This window comes from Cervus canadensis, chromosome 2 (assembly GCF_019320065.1).
Source record: "Cervus canadensis isolate Bull #8, Minnesota chromosome 2, ASM1932006v1, whole genome shotgun sequence".
In the NCBI taxonomy this organism is placed as follows: Eukaryota; Metazoa; Chordata; class Mammalia; order Artiodactyla; family Cervidae; genus Cervus; species Cervus canadensis.
This window is the reverse complement of record NC_057387.1, coordinates 3816834-3835864: the sequence shown is the minus strand read 5'-3', so window position 1 is coordinate 3835864 and position 19031 is coordinate 3816834. Positions and strand designations below refer to the sequence as shown.

At 41.3% G+C, this 19031-nt stretch overlaps 1 protein-coding gene across 4 annotated transcripts in view; it reads left to right on the top strand.

Annotated features, from left to right (window-relative positions):
* PBX1 (PBX homeobox 1) overlaps positions 1 to 19031 on the top strand; it is a 329043-nt gene that overhangs the window by 246086 nt on the left and 63926 nt on the right. For 2 of the 4 annotated variants that reach the window (XM_043450585.1, XM_043450579.1), the window contains exons 6-8: positions 96 to 255; positions 7391 to 7503; positions 8797 to 8886. In XM_043450585.1, the coding sequence (XP_043306520.1) occupies positions 96 to 255; positions 7391 to 7503; positions 8797 to 8886 (363 nt within the window). The remainder of the gene's footprint in view (positions 1 to 95; positions 256 to 7390; positions 7504 to 8796; positions 8887 to 19031) is intronic. The other 2 variants (XM_043450602.1, XM_043450593.1) reach the window with 1 other exon arrangement.

The following is a 19031-nucleotide window of genomic DNA, read 5'->3' as shown; positions in this document are numbered from 1 at the left end:
ATGAAACCCAACTCTTCGACTCTCTCATAAGCTCTTCTGTGATGTTCATGCAGGAGGAAGTGGTAACTTTCTCTTCTTCTCTTAAACCTCTCTAGGTATCAAACTGGTTTGGAAATAAACGAATCCGGTACAAGAAGAACATAGGTAAATTTCAAGAGGAAGCCAATATTTATGCTGCCAAAACAGCTGTCACGGCCACCAATGTGTCAGCCCACGGAAGCCAAGCTAACTCACCCTCAACTCCCAACTCAGCTGGTTAGTGTTTTCTTTGATTTGGGGGAGTGGTTCTCCATTTTTATAGGTGCTCTCCCTACACAGGGGTTTCCTTGTTTTGGATGAGTTGATTTATGTGTTTGATTGTCTTTTTTTTCATTGATGCTACTTTGGGTTTTTCCTTTTGTTTTCAAAATGCAGTGTGTTTTGCTGTCTATAAGATAGGCTGGTCTGAGGGTTTCCAGTCGTGTCTTATTTAAGTTGGACAGAGGTAAATTGATTGGTTTTGATAAGGAGACCTCTAAATTCTCCTTTCAGAGATTTTAATAAGTAAGCTTGACCTAATACTTTGAGGTAGTCTCTTGGGGTTCACACATTTAGTTTGTCTTGTATATCTGTCTTGCTGTTCCCATCACATGATGTCTGAGTCATTTCCTACCATGCATTCTATGCAGGAGTATTCACTCTTCTTTAAACATCTCATTAGAATGTTCTGGTCTGCAGAGCCAACTATGATCATTGCTATCAATTGTTTATTGTTGTTGTTCTTTACTGTTTCACTGTGTTGGTTTTCTTTATGTAAACTACAAAGAAAATTGCCAGTCATTAATTCACATGATCCAGATTCCAATTTTCCTATTATAGTATCTGTCATGTGCTATGCTCCTGATTTTATTTTAGCAAATGCGCATTATATCACTAATTTCAGAGTTAAGGCTAACATAATATATTTTAGGAGTGTGCCAGTTCTTAATTTCCAAATGTGAAAAAAAATCATCTATAATACATAAAATATAACCTTGGTGTTTGTACGCTTGGTATTTGTGGAAGGTATCCATGTTGGTGCTTTATTAAAGGGAAAACCAGAAATCTTTCTTATTAAATAATTATTTATGTATTAATAATTAATATTAATAAAAGGCAGATTACAATATTTCTCCCCATAGTGAACCAGATGCATTGATTTTGGCTATGGGGTGCACATTTAAGAAAATTGATGCCTTCAACTTTAAAAGGTCACAGATTTAAATGTGTTAGATCATAATATGATTTTTCAATCTAATTTCTAACATTTGGGGAGGTTTGTGGTATCTTTGACCTTCCAGCTTGTTTACCCACTAAAATAAGCTATCTTTCGGCCTTATGGTAGATTGTTGTTGGAGATATGTAAGGCTCCACACACTAATGTTTTCTGTGAGCTTCTGGACACTTCTAATTTTTTATCATAAGGTTCTCCAAGTCACAGGGCTATACCATCACAGACTTCTTTTGTTTAAATGGAATCATGCAAGAAGAGTGGCCTGGGCTTTGTAAACATGGATATAGTAAGACAATGTAGAATTCAATCCAGTTTTACTTTACCCAGCACTCCAGATTAGGTAGGGAGCATATTTGCTTTTTGAGGTTTTGTGTATGAGTGTGTATTTCCTTCTTGTCTCATCAAAGTTTTGTTGACAAAGGATCAAGACTAACAGGTTCAGTAACCAAGGAGTTTCCTTCTTTCCCATCTGGTCAATTATTAAGCATTTCAGACCCAACAGCACCAGTTGAATTGCACTGCTAGGCAGACATTTTCACTTGTCTTTTTGGAAGAAGTTTTATTCTGTCAACATTAGCAAAAACACACTCAACACTCTTGCAAAGGTTATCATAATGCAAAACAGATATCAAAATGACTTTTTCCTGTCCCTGATATATCTGCCTCGCAGATGGCTTAGCATGATTTATGACTAGTCCTTAGAAGGGCCCCATGGACTCCCTTCATTACTAAGTCCGTAACTTCTTTATTCTTTCCTAAAGCACTTAAAAAGAGAAAAGTAAGCATTTTAACCCCCTCGTCTGTGTTTAAGAATTATGTTGGCTCTCTTGGAATGTCAGTCTATGATTACAGTTTTCTGAGGAATTTTTCTGGTGGCTTAACCTTCATGTGACTATTCTGAGCACAAAGTAAATTATTATGGAAAATTTGAGCTAAGCTTTCCAGTGGTGCCTGAGTTGTTGGAAATAATATGCAGAGAAATCCCTTTGTATTTTTCTAAAATAGAGACAAAAGAAAATACTATTGTATATGTGCAATAGCATGGAATTTTAAAAGATAAATGTTCTAACAAAAAAAGTTATAAATGGGTTTTTCTATATTTTCTTTGCTCTTAACACAACCCAAATCTCTACTCAGATAAAGGGAGGACTTTCAGCTTTTCACATAGTGTTTATAATGTTGTATACCAGCTCCTTGATAATGTCAAAGAGTAAATGGTAACTGATATAGCAAGTTTTAAATAAGAGGGTAGTAAGTGAAAATATATTTTGTTTGAGTTTGAAGTCCAGAGTTCTGAAACCTGGAAACTTTTTATATCCTCAGTATCGAAGCAAGAGTTTTTCCCAGAAGCTTTACTAAATATAAATACTTATTTCTACTGCAAGATATTTTGCAAGTAAATCTTCTTCCTTATAGAGGCTTTTGTGTGGAGAGCAGTATTTCACGATCTTTATTTAGGCCACTTCTAAATATTCCTGTTTGTTGTTATATGCCCAGCCTCCTATTTCCTTAGGCATAATTCATAAAAGTCACACAGGGCTAAGTCCTGTGAGGAATTAGAAAGCATTTAGAGATACTTGGAATCCTTCATATTTTATGCCAGCAGAGCTCGGCAAAATGGATGGAACAAGGATAAAGAATAGAAAGAAGACAAGAAAATTAATTGTTTTGAAAAAAAAATGGGGACCAATTGAAGCATAGTTATAACCCTGGGTCCATAATTCTGGAGTGAACTAAAGTGATGCCTTTTCAATTTCTTATTTTTGATGGACTGATGAAAGCAAGAGTTAATATGTCAGAAAAATAAGGCACTTTTAGGAAGGTTGGATTATCTACTGGGAAAAGTTGGAGAACTTTTTAATATCCAAGAAGAAAGAAATTGGCTTGTGGGTTATAGATATTTTCTGTAGCATGGTATCAACATTGATATCTTATCAGAATCTGTGATTAGCTCAGCACTCCCTGTTTTTTTGAGGCTCAGCACCCATAGATTAAATCATTTTGCTTAGCTTTGTGTGTGTATGTCAAGGACAAAGGAGATTCAGCCATGACAATTCTTCCTCCGACACTACAGTGGCAACTCTAAACTCTTTTATATATTCTTACTGTACTCCTAAAAGGAAGTTTGGTGTTTTGAAGGATTGGTGGGAGATTATCATATTAAAATCTCTGGCCGCTGGCTTCCTAAAAGAAGTTGATACATAGTACACATGGCCAGAGAGAAGGTGACACATGCAGAGAAGTTTACTGACACTTGCACTAAATCTGTAGACACCCGCATGGTTTTGTTTTTTAAAACCAAGAGGAAGAATGTATCCCATTGATGTTTTCTGCTGTGTTCCTTCTTCCCATGTTTCTACCCTTAATCTCTAAGTGGAGGATGAAGACACAGCCTCCTGGAACTGGAGCTCTGAACGTGTGCAGCTACTAAAGCGGTTTCATACTGAACTAGATAAACATTCCCTCTTGTACTTTGCCCTGAGTAGAAAGTAACAATGATTATTTGATTTTGAGAGGGGAAAATCATGGAAAATAGAGAAATGAGCATGATAGAGTTAAGCTTACATTGAGCAAACAGGCTCTGTCTTCCAGCATTCAGATGGTGTAGGAGTCCAGTCTGATCAGATTGGCTCCCTAATCTCTGTGGAGCTTTGATGTCTAGACTGCAGAATTTAAGGCAACACTTGCCATTCGTCTGCTTCCTAAAAATGCTGTGAGTTACAATGAGCTAATATTTTAACCACCCTGAGTTCCTTAGGAAGGAAAAGGAAATCCATTTTTGTTTCAGGTCACTGGTTCTCAGTTGGGGTAAACTTGACATTCTTGGCTGTCACAGTCATCGGGGGAAGGTGTTCCTGGCACCTGTTGGATGGAGGCCAGGGATGTGTTTGACCGTCTTATGATACATAAGATATTCCTCTGCAATGAAGAATTATCAGGTCGAAAATGTGAATAGAGCCAAGGTCAAGAAACTCTGCTCTGGGTTTAGATTTTATGATTATTATACTTTTTTTTTTTTTTTGATTTTGAGGTTAGCTGAGTTTTTGTTTTTGTTTTCTGAAGAAATTTAATTCTGGAAACTCTTTAGAGTAAAAATAGAGTGTTCAGGAAATTGTCTTATGAAAATGGATGTTAACACATCTCCACATTGTGTTTGAGTGAGCAAATGCATCAAAATCCATAGGTGATCTATTACTTCTCTATTTAGTTGAGTGCAAATTTAGTTTTGTATATGCCCCCCAATGTCTAGATTACAGTGTAAATGAGCCACTTGCCTCCCTCCCCAAGCCAAATTCAGAACTATTTAACTGGTAGGCATGTCTTAAATTGTGCTTCTAGTCTTTGCCATTACTTTATAGCCACCGGCAGGTAAGGGTTCAGACTGACATTCTCAGCAAGCCAGGTGATTCTGTTGTAGTTCTTTGAGAATTCCGCAGCACCTCTGAGAGAGCCCATGCACTATTTGTCTATGAGTCACATCCTTCCCAGGAGGTTATCCAATCTAGTATAAGTTCTTTCCAACTTCCGGTGCCAGGTGAAGACTGTGTCTTCCCGCCATTATTTAGATTTTTGTGTGGACTTGTGTCTGCTTTACTGCAATATTCGTGGCAGCAAGTCTCTTCCCTCAGTGCATCACTGCCTCTAGATACTTATCCGAGAGGCAGAAACCATGGCGCTGTTGTACACGGATGTGCAGAGACAATGAAATGCTGAAACAGCATGGCCAAAAGCACGGGGACTCCTCTGCAATTGCTGCTCTGATTCAGATTCATTTGTACATGAAGTACATTCATATGCGCATATTTGTCTCTATGTACATTAGGCAGCCAGACATATTTACAGTTTATCTATGCACATGTATTTTTTTTAAATCATCTGTGTCAATTGCAGTGTCTGTCTTGTAAATGGCACATTCCGTGCCTTCATGGTTCTATGGATGCCGTGTTCCTTGGCGTCAACAGAGCCCTTTGGGGCTTTCTTCCATTTCTCAGTCTGTGTGCTAATTTCCAATAAAGAGTCAACCAAGCATATAGAGTGTCTGTTTATTACATGGTGTTTGGTTGGGAGAGAAATAGAATACCTGAGCTTCAAACTGAATACTCTCAGGGGAAAAAAAATCTGATTCATATAAACAATTATAATTTGGGTTCTTAGAGCTGCTGGGTCTTGACTCTGAGGACTTCTACATGTGGGCATGTGTTGTAATATTATAAAGGTATTAAATACTATTTAGATTATGTTGCTGTGGTTGAAAGAAAGATGTGAGAGGGATGTAACTATAGATCATATATTATATATCTTAACATAAGAATGTGATCTGTGCTATGCACTACTTCACCTACGTGTTAGGGAAGACTGTTTGACAGATTTGCACCACATTAATGGAAGGAAAGCCCAGACCGAAGCCTCCGCCCACTGACTGGGTGTAAACCATACCTGACCAGATCTTGTATTTATTTTGCCTAAGACCCAACTTTTCTAATTCCTTTCAGATAAACTAAACCTAGTAATGTGTGCCAGATGACATTCAAAGACATGCTACAGAGCCATGAGAATGTCATAGTTCTTTGGATGGTGCCTGCCTTGTCCCCTACCCCTCAAAGCAGTCCCTTTTTCACAGGAGAAGGGAATGAGAGTGGAGGATTTGTGTACAGAATATTAATACTGAGCTGGTTCCTTGCATATGGATTAACACCCCAAAGAACAAAGCAGGAAGGAGATGTTTCTTAACTTGAGGTTCTCCCCAGGTAAATTGTCCTCAAGTAAATCATCTGGTCACTAAATGACTCTTATCTTGGAAGGATGAGGGTACCATGAGGAGTTAAGGAAAGGGGCAGAGTTTAGAAATCACCGCTAGTTAAATGGTCCTTCCATGGAACAAATAAACAAACAAACAAACAAAACCTCCTGTTCTGCTTAGCTGCAGCTCTTCATGTGAGATGAGGCAGCTCTCTAGGACAGCACAGATCCCCATCATGGGAGAACAGAAAGAGTCAGAGCTGGGGCATGAATCATTGTTGTGTGATTCCACACGGATGATGGTGGTCTCAGAACTCAAGAGCAGGAGTGCAATTTGAGCACTAAAGGGATGGAAAAAATAGAGTGGAACTGACCTGGGTCCCTGAGGTCTCTCCTTTTCCAGGCTAATGTCATGTTTTAACCAAACCTTGCACGTCAAGCTTTCTTTCCTAATGCGCTGAGCTGCACGATGACTTCAGAATAATAATAAGGTTTTCCACAGCCTTGTGTTTAGGTTGAGAGGGGGGACTAGGTTTACCATAGTGGAACCAGTGGAACCCGGGTGGTGCCTGCAGGCTGAGTCTGGGAGAAAACGTCATCTCTAGGAGGCGAAAACAGATGGTTAAATACTCTTCTGGAGACCCACTTGATCATTATTATTATAATTTCATATTCCGTGCATGCCTGAGAATTCCTGGTTCAATTTCTGTCTCATCTTCTTCCAAAATGGCAGGTGGCAAGAAGAGCATATTATCCCTGTATATTTTTGCAGCCTTCTTGGCTCTCTTAGACTGTTTGCCTCCCAGAAGGGGACATCATCTTCTTTCTAGAAAGTGAGGAATGTCCATGACTCATATCCCAGAGTATCCCTACTGTGCAGCGCTGCCTTTGTGCCCTCCCACCCCCAGTTCTGCTCCCCACGTGAGGGTAGATGGGTGTAGCTTTAGCTTATTTAGAATCTAGCTGACAGCTCAGGTGCTCCATCATGGTGGCAGAAGCATCATTGACCAGCCCATAGTCTCCAGCTCATGGTCCCCCAGCCAGTCCCAGAATTTTAGAGGCGTGAAAGAGAGATCCAGTGGCTGGAAACTGTCTCCAGTTCAAATAGACCCAAGTTGAGAAAATACATGTTTCCTTTCTCAACTTAAAGTAGCTAAGGGGAAGCAGTCGTACAGGCAACTTGCAGGGAGATGTGGGCTTCAAGTAACATGAATGATATGCACCCTTTATTGCTTGCTCTGTTCTTCATGCTACTAACCAGACTCTGTTGATATTGTTTTGATTTTAGTTTTGTTTGGGGGGGGTTGCTTTGCATGTCATTCTTCCTCTTGGCTGTTAGTTGCGGGGGTTGAGCCTTTTCCTTTCTGTGATTCAGGTGCCTCACTCTTTCCTTTCCAGGTTCTTCCAGTTCTTTTAACATGTCAAACTCTGGAGATTTGTTCATGAGCGTGCAGTCACTCAATGGGGATTCTTACCAAGGGGCCCAGGTTGGAGCCAACGTGCAATCACAGGTAGGGACCCAGCCAATGTGCCGCCAGGTGAATGCCTTAAGAGTCCAAGGGCCGTCAGTCGGATCGGCACTTCCTGCTTCTGTCCAGACAGAAAGAGACAGAGAGAGATGTAGAGACAAAACCTTAACCAACAACCAAACCAAAACAAAGACAACCACTGTCGTGGGGAATCTTGTCCACACTTTGTGAATGCATTTGGCTCTGGCTTGTCAGTCGTACGAGGAAGGCAGGAGAGGAGCAAACACAGGGTGAGGTGACCGAGGCGAGTGGACCCCATGTGTTCTTTGCTCACAGAAGGGAAAGGGAGGAGTTCAGGCTATCGGCTTGCTTTCCAAGTTTCTTTCTTGTTTGTTGGTTTTTCCTCACTCAACATCTGGCCAACATGGAGGTCATTAATGACTAGGCACATACCTTCGTACCTCAGGTTTTCATTTTAACCTTTAAAGATACCCAGTCAGGTTGACTAAATTCATCTTTGTAGTCATCCTAGAGGTCAAGGGACTTGAGTTTCTGGTGACAAGTCTGGTCCATGCTGGGAAACAAAACTCAAGTTGTGTGGCGTAAGCCTCAGTCAGCAGCTCACCTTCACAACAACTCAGAAGCCATCCTTCTGTGTGAGCACACGGCCTGACGTGACAGGGTGAAGCGGTGGGCTCTGGGTCAGGGTCACTAGGGCGATTCTGAGCCATGCCCACCCAGGGTCCCACCTGCATGAGGAACAAGAGGCATTATGTGCCTGGAATAGACTGACTAGCTGGTGATTCAGCCCCTTGCTTTGGAAACATTGCCTGGCACCAAGTTTGAAGATACATAGTCAGACTTTGGCCAAATGACTAGACAACTGGCCATTATTTAAGTCCTCAAAAAGACAGCATTAGTCGCACACTGTTCTCTCTGTGAGGTGGCTGGCTGGCCCTTCTAAACAGAACCTTGACTTTTATAAGCTCCTGAGCAAAGAAGTTATATAGGACGATCTGGAGAGAAGGGAAAAATCTTTCAATCTTCCCACTCACCCACTCCATCACCCAATCCCTGCTGTCTTATGCAACAGTAGTTTCATTGTTGGGAAACCCAGCTTCCTTTGACCATTTTTCTGTCTTGCTGACTAAGCTCAGAAAGGATAATGGATTTAGCATGGAGTGGAGGCCAGCCTCCTAATGGTTCCTTTCCCAGGAAGAACATCTCCAGTGGTTGCGTTAATTTGGCGTGCGCAAACGGTAGCCTGTGTGGTGATGAGCTGTGTCCCTTACGCTGCACCTCTCTGACTAACCTCCTCTCTGTTCGTCTGTTTAGGTGGATACCCTTCGCCATGTTATCAGCCAGACAGGAGGATACAGTGACGGACTCGCAGCCAGTCAGATGTACAGTCCGCAGGGCATCAGTGTAAGAAAACAAGGCTCCCCCCCTCTGTTTCTGTTCTATCACTGCCAATTATTTCAAAGCCATAGGGCTCGGAATGCCACTTAGTAGGACTTATCTTAGCTTTACGGTCACCTAGTTTCTTGTTTCTGTATCAGTCTTGCCATCGGCAGCATTCTACCCTCAAAAAACGTGGCGGTTGGGCAGGCTTCATGCAGGCAGCTGGCGTCTAGGGCTGTCAGACACAATCAGCGTTTGCATGGCACCTGCGGCCACATGCTTTCAGCTGAGAGGGGCTGCCGAACAGGTGACACCTAGTCCAGGGGTAGGAGATGTCGCCACAAGCAGGGACCTGAGAAGCTGGTGGGGGAAGACCGGTAACCAGAATCCCTTGCATCCTGGTCTGTGGTCTTTAAAAAAAACACCTTTCTCCCATCTAAGGATGATTTTAAAAAAATGAACACAGAGGCTGGCGATGTTGAAGGGGTGGGGAGGGGTGCAGACCATCTTCTACTTGTTCTTGGGTGCACTGGCGGCTCCTGACTAGCATGAAAATTCATAGCGACAAGCTATGTCGCACAGAGTGAAATCGATCAGACAGACACACGGAGAACCGAGTGTAGATTTGGGACAGCAATCCAACTTGATTTCTCAGATCAATCGTCCGCTATCTCAGCAGCGGTGACAGCAAGCTGGGGCAAGAGGGCAGTCTGGAAAAGGAGGCTGTTCTTTGGATCAGGGGTGATTTCCTAGGCTTTTAGAGGTCATGAGATGCTCCAGTAGAACTATTGGCTCAGAACTAGCTAGGAAAACTATGATTGGATGATGGTGAGGATTTTTTTTTTTTTTCCGTTTCTGTTGTTGGGATTAAAATACATTAGGGATGGTAGGAAGGAAAGGTGGGCATCGTATGTTAGTGTAATCCTCGCCTATACTAATTGAGGTTTGGCATCTGCAATGGAAATAGAGCTTTTCAACTCTACATTGGGGAAATTGCACATGACGATGGCCAGACTGGAAGGAAACAAGAGGGTACCAGCTGTGTCATCAGAGGAGTGATTGAAAAAATTAGGAATTCTTAACCCATTAAAGAGAAGGTTTGAATGGTAAGTAATAGCTTGAGACATGCTGTCTTCTGTGAGATACTGGCTTCATTCTGAATGATCTAAAGGGAGTAGATCAGGATTCTACCTGAGTAGAATCTACTCAGAATCCTGAGTAGAAACATTTCACTTCAACATCGGAAGGTCCTTTCTTACAGTCAGCGCTGTCCAAAGAAGGGGTCTCTTGCCTATGGAAGCCAAAGATTCCCCGTCATTGGAGCATTCAGGCCTGGTTTGGCTAACTATTAATACTTGGTCAGGATGTTGTGGCAGAGGCTTAGGTACCAGGTGGTGACTGTCTTGGTGACTTTCAAGGCCCCTTCCAAGTAAGAATTCTTTATTGTCTAGCTTCCTTTGGCAAAATCTCCTCTGAATTTCTATAATATTTGTCAAGTTCCTCTCTGGGAGGGAAGTGGGAGGTCAAAGCTGACCCTGTTAAACATACTCTGGGCACCTGTGTCTGTTTTTTAGAAAGAGTTTCCAGAGCAGAAGGATTTTTCCCTTCTTGTGCTTATACTAATTATTCTTCCTATATTCATGGCTGACTTGCCAGGTGCCTGCTTAGAAAAATCCAAGACAGTATGATGGAGAATTCTGTTCTCAAAAATGGATTCCAAATGAATTAAGTTGTTCTGTGTTGGGGGAGGGGGGGTTGTTCAAGTGCATAGGCGTGTATACATTGGCTGGATCTTTTTGAGCTGGAAAAGTTTTGCTCTGTGTGTAAGTGAATGAGAGGAACATGATGAAGGATAAGATTGTGGGAGGAGACTGTGGACACACTCAGAAAGAGAACTGAAGAAACGCTACGTGACTGGGCAGGAAGTTGGGCTGACAGCTCTGCTAACTTGGCGTCTTTCCTAATTGGGCAGCACAGAAGAGAGCCGCTCTCAGACTCAAGGGGCTCAACGTGGGCCCCTCTGACGTCATCTGGTGGGCTGGGAATCATTTCTGAAATCGTGTAGCCACACATGTGCAGACTATTATGTCTGATTACATAAACCCACCACAAAAACTGGGCTGGAAAATGCCACTTGAAAGAGTCTCATTTTGCATTAATTTCTTTCCCCTGTGAACTGTGTTTATTTTATTTCAGGGTCTTTAGTACACAGGGTAAATGAATCAAAGGCTGATCATGATACGGTCTGTTCCTTTGGTATCAGTTTTAAGTTGTGTCACCTGCAGGAGACTAAGCTTGTCAGAGCTATTTTTAGAGAGTGATATTAGATGCTGAGATATGTACAGAGAGGGGTACTGGCTGCTAGGAGGAGAGAGAGAGAGAGAGAGAAAGAAGTGAGATGAGAAGAGACAAGGACAGGAATGAAAAATTTGAGGCAAGGAGTAAAAATAAACAATTCCAAAACCCAAGGAGGCAATGGAATTCCCAGCTGGGCTCTGGATTGTGTTTCACTCAGTGGAGGACATTTTCTGGGCAGCCTTTATCTGCTCTCCCGCCTAGGTTTTTACAGCACCCACGTCGTATCCAACCAGCATCTATTTTAAATCTCATGGAGTTCAGACCACTTGCATTAACTCAGCGCATGCAGCAATGGGGTCACAATGTGTAGTGGTGAGAACGCTGCCCTGGGAGTTGAGAGACTCTGGTCCTTGTTACTCTCGTGTCCATGTGCAGGCATCAAACCTTGTCTTTTATAAAATGGGGTAGTAGTTCCCACTCTTAATACCTTCGTGGCTGCTTTAGGGGAAATGAGAACTTAGGTAGCAAGGGCTTGGCAAAGCATCCATTGTTGCACATGAGTGCAGAGGAAATGTTGTAAGTGATAACTTTCTAGTTTGCCCTTTTCCCTCTGTGTGAGCAGTTGTCCCAGTAGGTAGTTCCTAGTGAAGATAGGTTAGGAGTTGTCATTTTTTTCCTCTTCTGATGGAAAGGTATGCCTTTGAAAAGGATACAGAGCTAGACAAGGCTTGAGGACCCCCTTCCTCAGCCATGGTGGGCGTAAAACTACACCTCCTCACGTGCTTTGTGTTCCCAGATGACAACGGGCTGTGTTCACTGGGTTTAGAGTGGTTCTAAGAGATGGAGGGAGACTAGTGCCCTTGTCTGTCCATCAGACAGACTGAAAGACCACTTAGCTCTCAAAGCCACTCTTTCCTTTCCCATGACCACCATCCTCCTTCTAGAAAAGTTTATTAGCTAGGCTATTGTGAACATTTCTTAATTACCATTACTGCCTTTAGTGTCTCCTTTCTCTTACGCACATCCCCTGAATTTTGTCATTCCTTGCCTAGAAATCGTGAGCACCTCTCTATTGCCCACCTAAGAAAATGCAGTCCCTGAGTCTGACATTCAGAATCCTCCACTCTCTGGCCCCATCTACCTATCCATCCACCTCATCCTGTCAGCCAGTAATCTTTGGATGCCAGGCAATGTGGTCAGCTCACCTTTACCTGGCTACACACATCCCCCTACCTTCACACCTGTGTGTCATCTATGGAAATATCCTTTCTTCCTATATTACCTTCCCTGTCCCATCCACTCCCCCACATCCCACTGACTGTCCCACACCCAGCTCCTCCTTACTGTGTGTCTTCTTAACCCTCCTTTCCCTCCTCTCTATCATATATACACATTCCCTTGCATTGCAGATATGTGCACAGACACACTTCACACTCTTTCATTCCCAAATACATGTCCTAAAATGTATACATTAGTTGCTCAAAACATGTTTGTTGAATGAATAAATCAGATAGAAGGAGACAAGCTACCACTGAATTTTAAAATGCCACATCTTACATAACAGCTGTAAGGGATCCAGTAATGACTTTTCTCTTAAATGACTTACTAACTCACAATAGGCTCTCTTTTTAACTCAAAAAGCTTTTTAAGTATTTGTTTTTGGAAAAACTTTTTGACCAAGGCAAATTCTCTGAGAATAAGAGTCAGATCAGCATTAAATAAATTAAGCTGCACAGTGGTGATATTTTCAAGAGAATTATCACTTTGGATTCCTTAATGCTATCTTTCCTGAAAGAATCCGCTTACCAAAACCTGTTTGTGGGCTAGCCATCCACATAGCAAAAGAATATCTTTTCTTTTTCTAAAAAAAATTTATTGAACTATAGTTGATTTACAATATTGTGTTAATTTCTTCTGTACAGCAAAGTGACACAATTATACATATACACACACACACATTCTTTGTCATATTCTTTTCCATTATGGCTTGTCATAGGATGTGGAATATAGTTCCTTGGGCTATATGGTAGGACCTTGTTGTTTATCCTATATATAATGGTTTGAATCCGCTAATCCCAAACTCCCAGTCCTTCCTTCCCCTCCCCCACCCCAGTCCCCCTTGGCAACCACAAGTCTGGAGAACATTGGTTTTTATGGGGTTCTCAATGCTGTCTCTACCAGACTTTGGACCAGAACCTGTACGAACAGGTGAAAGGTGGCAGCAACTGGAAGTCAGGAAACTTGATTCTTCTTGTGGCTTCTTTCTGGCAAGTCTCTTCACCTCTATATCATTCATCTGTCAAATTTTCCCAACGAATAAGCTCTAAGGTCCTTTCAGCTTAGTTAATTCTGGAGTCCTACAAGTATGTTGTTTGATTTCTACTCTTCACTCCAGGGACACCAGACTCAACCGTAGGCTCCTCTCGCCAGACAGCTTGTTCACTCGAGTTAGGCTCCACCATGCCTTCTCGCTGCTCCATCACTTACCCCTCTGATCGGATCTTGAGGGAAGGAGAGAGCTTGCCTCATGTGAACGTCTCTCTTTGAATTCAGAGATTGGTGGTGGCAGAAAGCATTCAATTTTTAGAGTGAAATAATTTATTTTTAATTATTTTAGAATGTGACTTAAGTGAGTAAGTTCATTCCAGTCCCCTCTTAAATGTTGATAAGATAACCAATGTAAGAGTTTTCTTACTCAAAAGATGAAGTGAAAATGGAAATAAAATGTTGGTATTCTCACTATAAAGGCAGAGTGCTATTAACGTCAGTTGATGACAGAAAAATCTCATTGATTTTACTTTGTGATAATTATAGTAGTGGAAAAATAGCGATGAAGCTTTGATCTTTGTAAACCATAACTTACATGTTTTTATTTTTGTTTTTGCTTTTTCCCATGTTAAGCAAAGGGACAAAAGGACATTTACGAAGAAAATAAATAAAAAGCAGAAATTGAGGCAAAAAATAGTGAACTATTTTAGTGAACATGTTTCAGGCATTTGGATATCGCAGAGGTTACTTGGTAATACTTGGCCACATGCCATCATTTTAATTTTTTCTTAACTACTTCTGAGAGGCCTCCTTCCACTTAAAGTATATAAGATGTTGCCACATGTGGAATTGTAGGGAATTGTGGGGAGTGAGAATGATAATTAAAATCATATGCAGATCTTTAAAAACTCACTTTAATTATATGAAGTCTTAATTGTTATACCAAACCAAATGTGAATTTTGACGATATTAAAACATTCAGATGTGCCCCCAGTTAGTTGCCTTTGGGCTCCTCTGGTCCTGTGACCAGGTAGCAGTGAACAGCCCCAGGCTAGGGGGTAAAGAGTGGGAGGACAGGCTTGAACATAGTGAACTAGTATCTGCAGGGTTGAAGGCAGGGGTACAGAGCTGATGCACTCCTGCCTTCCAGAAGCCTATCGCCTGATTCTTCCTGATGACAGAGCCAAAAGGAAACAGAGTAAGTCCCTTTAGCTTCTTCCATGATGTGGCCTTTCAGCCTTAATACGGTTATCAACTGAGCATTTGAGACCAGAAAAGTATTTTGTTTGAGTCCACAATAGTTGAAGCAAAAAAAAAAAAAAATCCCAATATTGTAATTTCATATGCAATCCATTGGTTTCCTCAGCTGCCAGCTGAAAGTCCTTATAGGTATAAAAGATGAATGAGGCCAGATCATTCAATGGCATATTCATACATTCATATATTCATTCATTCATTTACTCATCTATTCATTCATATATTCATTCAATAAATATATCATCAATAGCATTTTTGACCTAAGGGAATGAGGCTACTTCATAATATATTCAGGTCAAGTTGGAGACCCTCATGCCAATCAGGATGTATTTTAACTTTCAGTCTCACACAACACTTTATTTGAGATTAGACTTCCTGTTCTTGGAATACTAAGTAGGACAAGGGAACCAATAAATTCAGTAGTTTAGGAGGGGATTTGAAATTAAGTTATAACGCAAAAGAGAGGAATTCAAGACCAACTAGCAATAGTTTGAGAAATCTGCTCCCCTCCTGACAAAAATGTCATACCATGGACCTATAATAAAGTACGTATCCTTTTGTGGAGATGCCTTTCTCTTTAGAAGTAAATGTAGTCACAAAGAATTTTGTTGATCTCAAACCTAGTGATACAGTCACCCCAAACATGATCACATTTAAAGTGTATGTGGGGAAATGTTTCTGCTACTTTCTGCCTGTGTGACTGGACAAGTCACCTTCTCTTGATAGGATTCAGTTTCCCAAACTCTAGAAAGGATAGTTGAGCTGAATGATGTCAGAGGCCTCTTCCAGTATCCCTGTTCTTACAAGCATGATGTTTTTCCATTCCTAAGAAAATATGGGAGGAAAGGAAATATACTTAAAAGCTATAAGGAAAAGATAAATTTGTGTTTTGGGGAAGAGTATCATCTATGCTTTAACAATGGTACCATGCTTTTTTCACTGAAATTGATATGTTGCATCATCCTGCCCATTTGGGCCCACACGTGTCCTTGGACAGTTGTGCTGTCCTAGGGCTAGGACTGGGTTAGTTCTTCCAGATTCAAGTCTCCCCTGCCTTCTGCTCTATAAAGAAAAAAATTAACAGCCTCCAAAGGACAGTTTATTTTTGTGGTTGTTCCTGAAAGCAGCATAGCCCCTTCAGTTCAGTTCAGTTCAGTCACTCAGTTGTGTCCGACTCTTTGCAACCCCATGAATCGCAGCACGCCAGGCCTCCCTGTCCATCACCAACTCCCGGAGTTCACTCAAACTCATGTCCATCAAGTCGGTGATGCCATCCAGCCATCTCATCCTCTGTCGTCCCCTTCTCCTCCTGCCCCCAATCCCTCCCAGCATCAGGGTCTTTTCCTGTGAGTCAGCTCTTTGCATGAGGTGGCCAAAGTATTGGAGTTTCAGCTTCATCAGTGCTTCCAATGAACACCCAGGACAGACCTACGTAAATATTAAGCTAATTAAATTGGCTGAATTCAGTTGTGGGAAAAGTTAGTATTGATTTCAGAAGATGGCCCCCTCGCCCTCTAGGAAGGAGTTTCATGTTCTTAGACAAACTTATTTTCAGGAAAAACATTAGACCTCTTTTTAAAAAAATACAATCGTTGTTTTTTTTTTTTTTTTAATTTTTTTTAGCTCTACCACTTTATTGCTACCAGCCCATCTCCCTCCACCCTCGTGCACACATGCTCAGTCATGTGACCCCATGGACTGCAGCCCGCCAGGCTCCTCTGTCCATGGACTTTTCCAGGCAAGAATACTGGAGTGGGTTGCCATTTCCTTCTCCAACAATCGTTATTTTAAAATTTGGTGAATTTAAAAAACCTCTATCTCTGGCTCTAATTGAGTTTAGGGAAATTCTATTCCACGTCTAAATATTCTCCAGTTTCACAGATATATAAGGCAGAAGGCATGACTGACTTGAGTCTGAAGCAACTAACCAAATAAGTAAATGAATAAATGCTTTATTCAACAGATTTATTAAGAATCTTCTGATACCCAGTGCCAGGAACGCAAATATCAATAGAACATGGTTCTTGTACTCTGTAAGGTCACAGAAAGCTAGGACTGAGAGTTTCCTGGTATAGTTCCCAGCTTCTCTGAAAGGGAAGGACTGTGGCACCAAATATCATCAATGTAATATTATTTTTAAAGAATTTGGGGAATGGCCATCATAAAAAGTATTTACATATGTATAATATTCCTATCAACTAAAAATACATGCTTATAAGCATGGACTGACTTTGCCATTCATTTATAGATTTGCAAGGTGACTCTGCCAAAAGCTATTCTTTTCATCTAAAGTTGTGCTTTGCAAAAGAACTTTTTTACACTGGTAGAAATTTCACTGATGTCCTGTAAGTTAACCATTAGCCACACGTGGTTGTTAAGTACTTGAAGTGTGGCTAGTGTGACTAAGAAAATGAATTTACTAATTGTGTCTAATTTGATGGCTGGTGGCTGCCATGTAGGACAGAGCAATTCCAGATGCTCTGCCAGTCCTGTTCAGTTCAGTTCAGTTCAGTCGCTCAGTTGTGTCCGACTCTTTGCGACCCCGTGAATCACAGCACGCCAGGCCTCCCTGTCCATCACAAACTCCCGGAGTTCACTCAAACTCACGCCCATCGAGTTGGTGATGCCATCCAGCCATCTCATCCTCTGTCATTCCCTTCTCCTTCTGCCCGCAATCCCTCCAAGCATCAGGGTCTTTTCCAATGAGTCAACTCTTCGCATCAGGTGGCCAAAGTACTGGAGTTTCACCTTCAGCATCAGTCCTTCCAATGAACACCCAGGACCGATCTCCTTTAGGATGGACTGGTTGGATCTCCTTGCAGCCCAAGGGACTCTCAAGAGTCTTCTCCAGCACCACAGTTCAAAAGCATCAGTTTTTCGGTGCTCAACTTTCTTCACAGTCCAACTCTCATATCCATACATGACCAGTAGAAAAACCATAGCCTTGACCAGATGGACCTTTGTTGTGAAAGTAATGTCTCTGCTTTTTAGTATACTATCTAGGTTGGTCATCACTTTCCTTCCAAGGAGTAAGTGTCTTTTCATTTCATGGCTGCAGTCACCATCTGCAGTGATTTTGGAGCCCCCCAAAATAAAGTCTGACGCTGTTTCCACTGTCTCCCCATCTATTTCCCATGAGGTGATGGGACCAGATGCCATGATCTTAGTTTTCTGAATGTTGAGTTTTAAGCCAACTTTTTCACTCTCCTCTTTCACTTTCATCAAGAGGCTTTTTAGTTCCTCTTCACTTTCTGCCATAAGGGTGGTGTCATCTGCATATCTGAGGTTATTGATATTTCTCCCAGCAATCTTAATTCCAGCTTGTGCTTCTTCCAGCCCAGCGTTTCTCATGATATACTCTGCATATAAGTCCTGTAGTGGTCACCAAAAGTGGCACAATAGTGTTCAAGCTGTGAAAACAGTAGGCTTCCTAACACAGAACACAGAAAGGCATGCTTTCTGCTTAAATAAGCCTTTCCTTGTATAAATTGAACTCTATTAAAAATTAACCATATGCAAGAAGTTAACTCAGATTAGCATAATAATGTGCTTTAAACAGTGAAATAATTATATGAAGGAAGATTGAAAATACAAATACATAAATACCAACATTTATTATGGTTCTATTTGCAGTAATTTCCAACTCTGTCCGCCCCTAATCATCTAATCTAATAATTTTCCAAGCTTAAGCTGGACATGTCTTTGAATTCATCTTGATTTAAACCTTTCTTTATGTCTCAAAACTCTTTGGGACTTAGAGAGGACCAGTCTCTGTTTTGGACCTCTCAGATGACCAAAGTCTTTGCTGGCGGCCTCTGCTTAGATGTTCCTTCCTCCCAAGTCAGCATCCTTTGCATCACCGGGGGGCTCGAGACCAATGACGAATCTCAAGCCTCACCCAAACTCTTAAATCCGATTTCACAGGTTAACCAGATCCCATGGTGATTCCTAAGCACATTGAATTTGAGAAGCTCTGTTCCAGTGGGTAAAGCCTTTCAACACTGCCTAAGACTTCCCTAAGAAAAGGAATTATGCAGCTATCTTTGCATTAAAGTTTCTTTTTTTTTTCTTTTTTAATTTTTCCAGTTTTATTTTGAAATTTTCCAACATATAGAAAATTTAGAAGAATTTTATAGCAAAACTTACCTGTATACCCACCACCTAGTTTCTGTCGTTAATGTTTGACTACACCAGCCTCATTGTATATCCTTCTTTGACATCTCTATCCTTCTACCCATCTATCAGTCCATCTTTTTTTTCTTTTTGATGCATTTCAAAGACAACAGTGCACTTTCACCTAAATAAATACTACTGGTATGTATATCATTTACTGGAGTTTGATATTT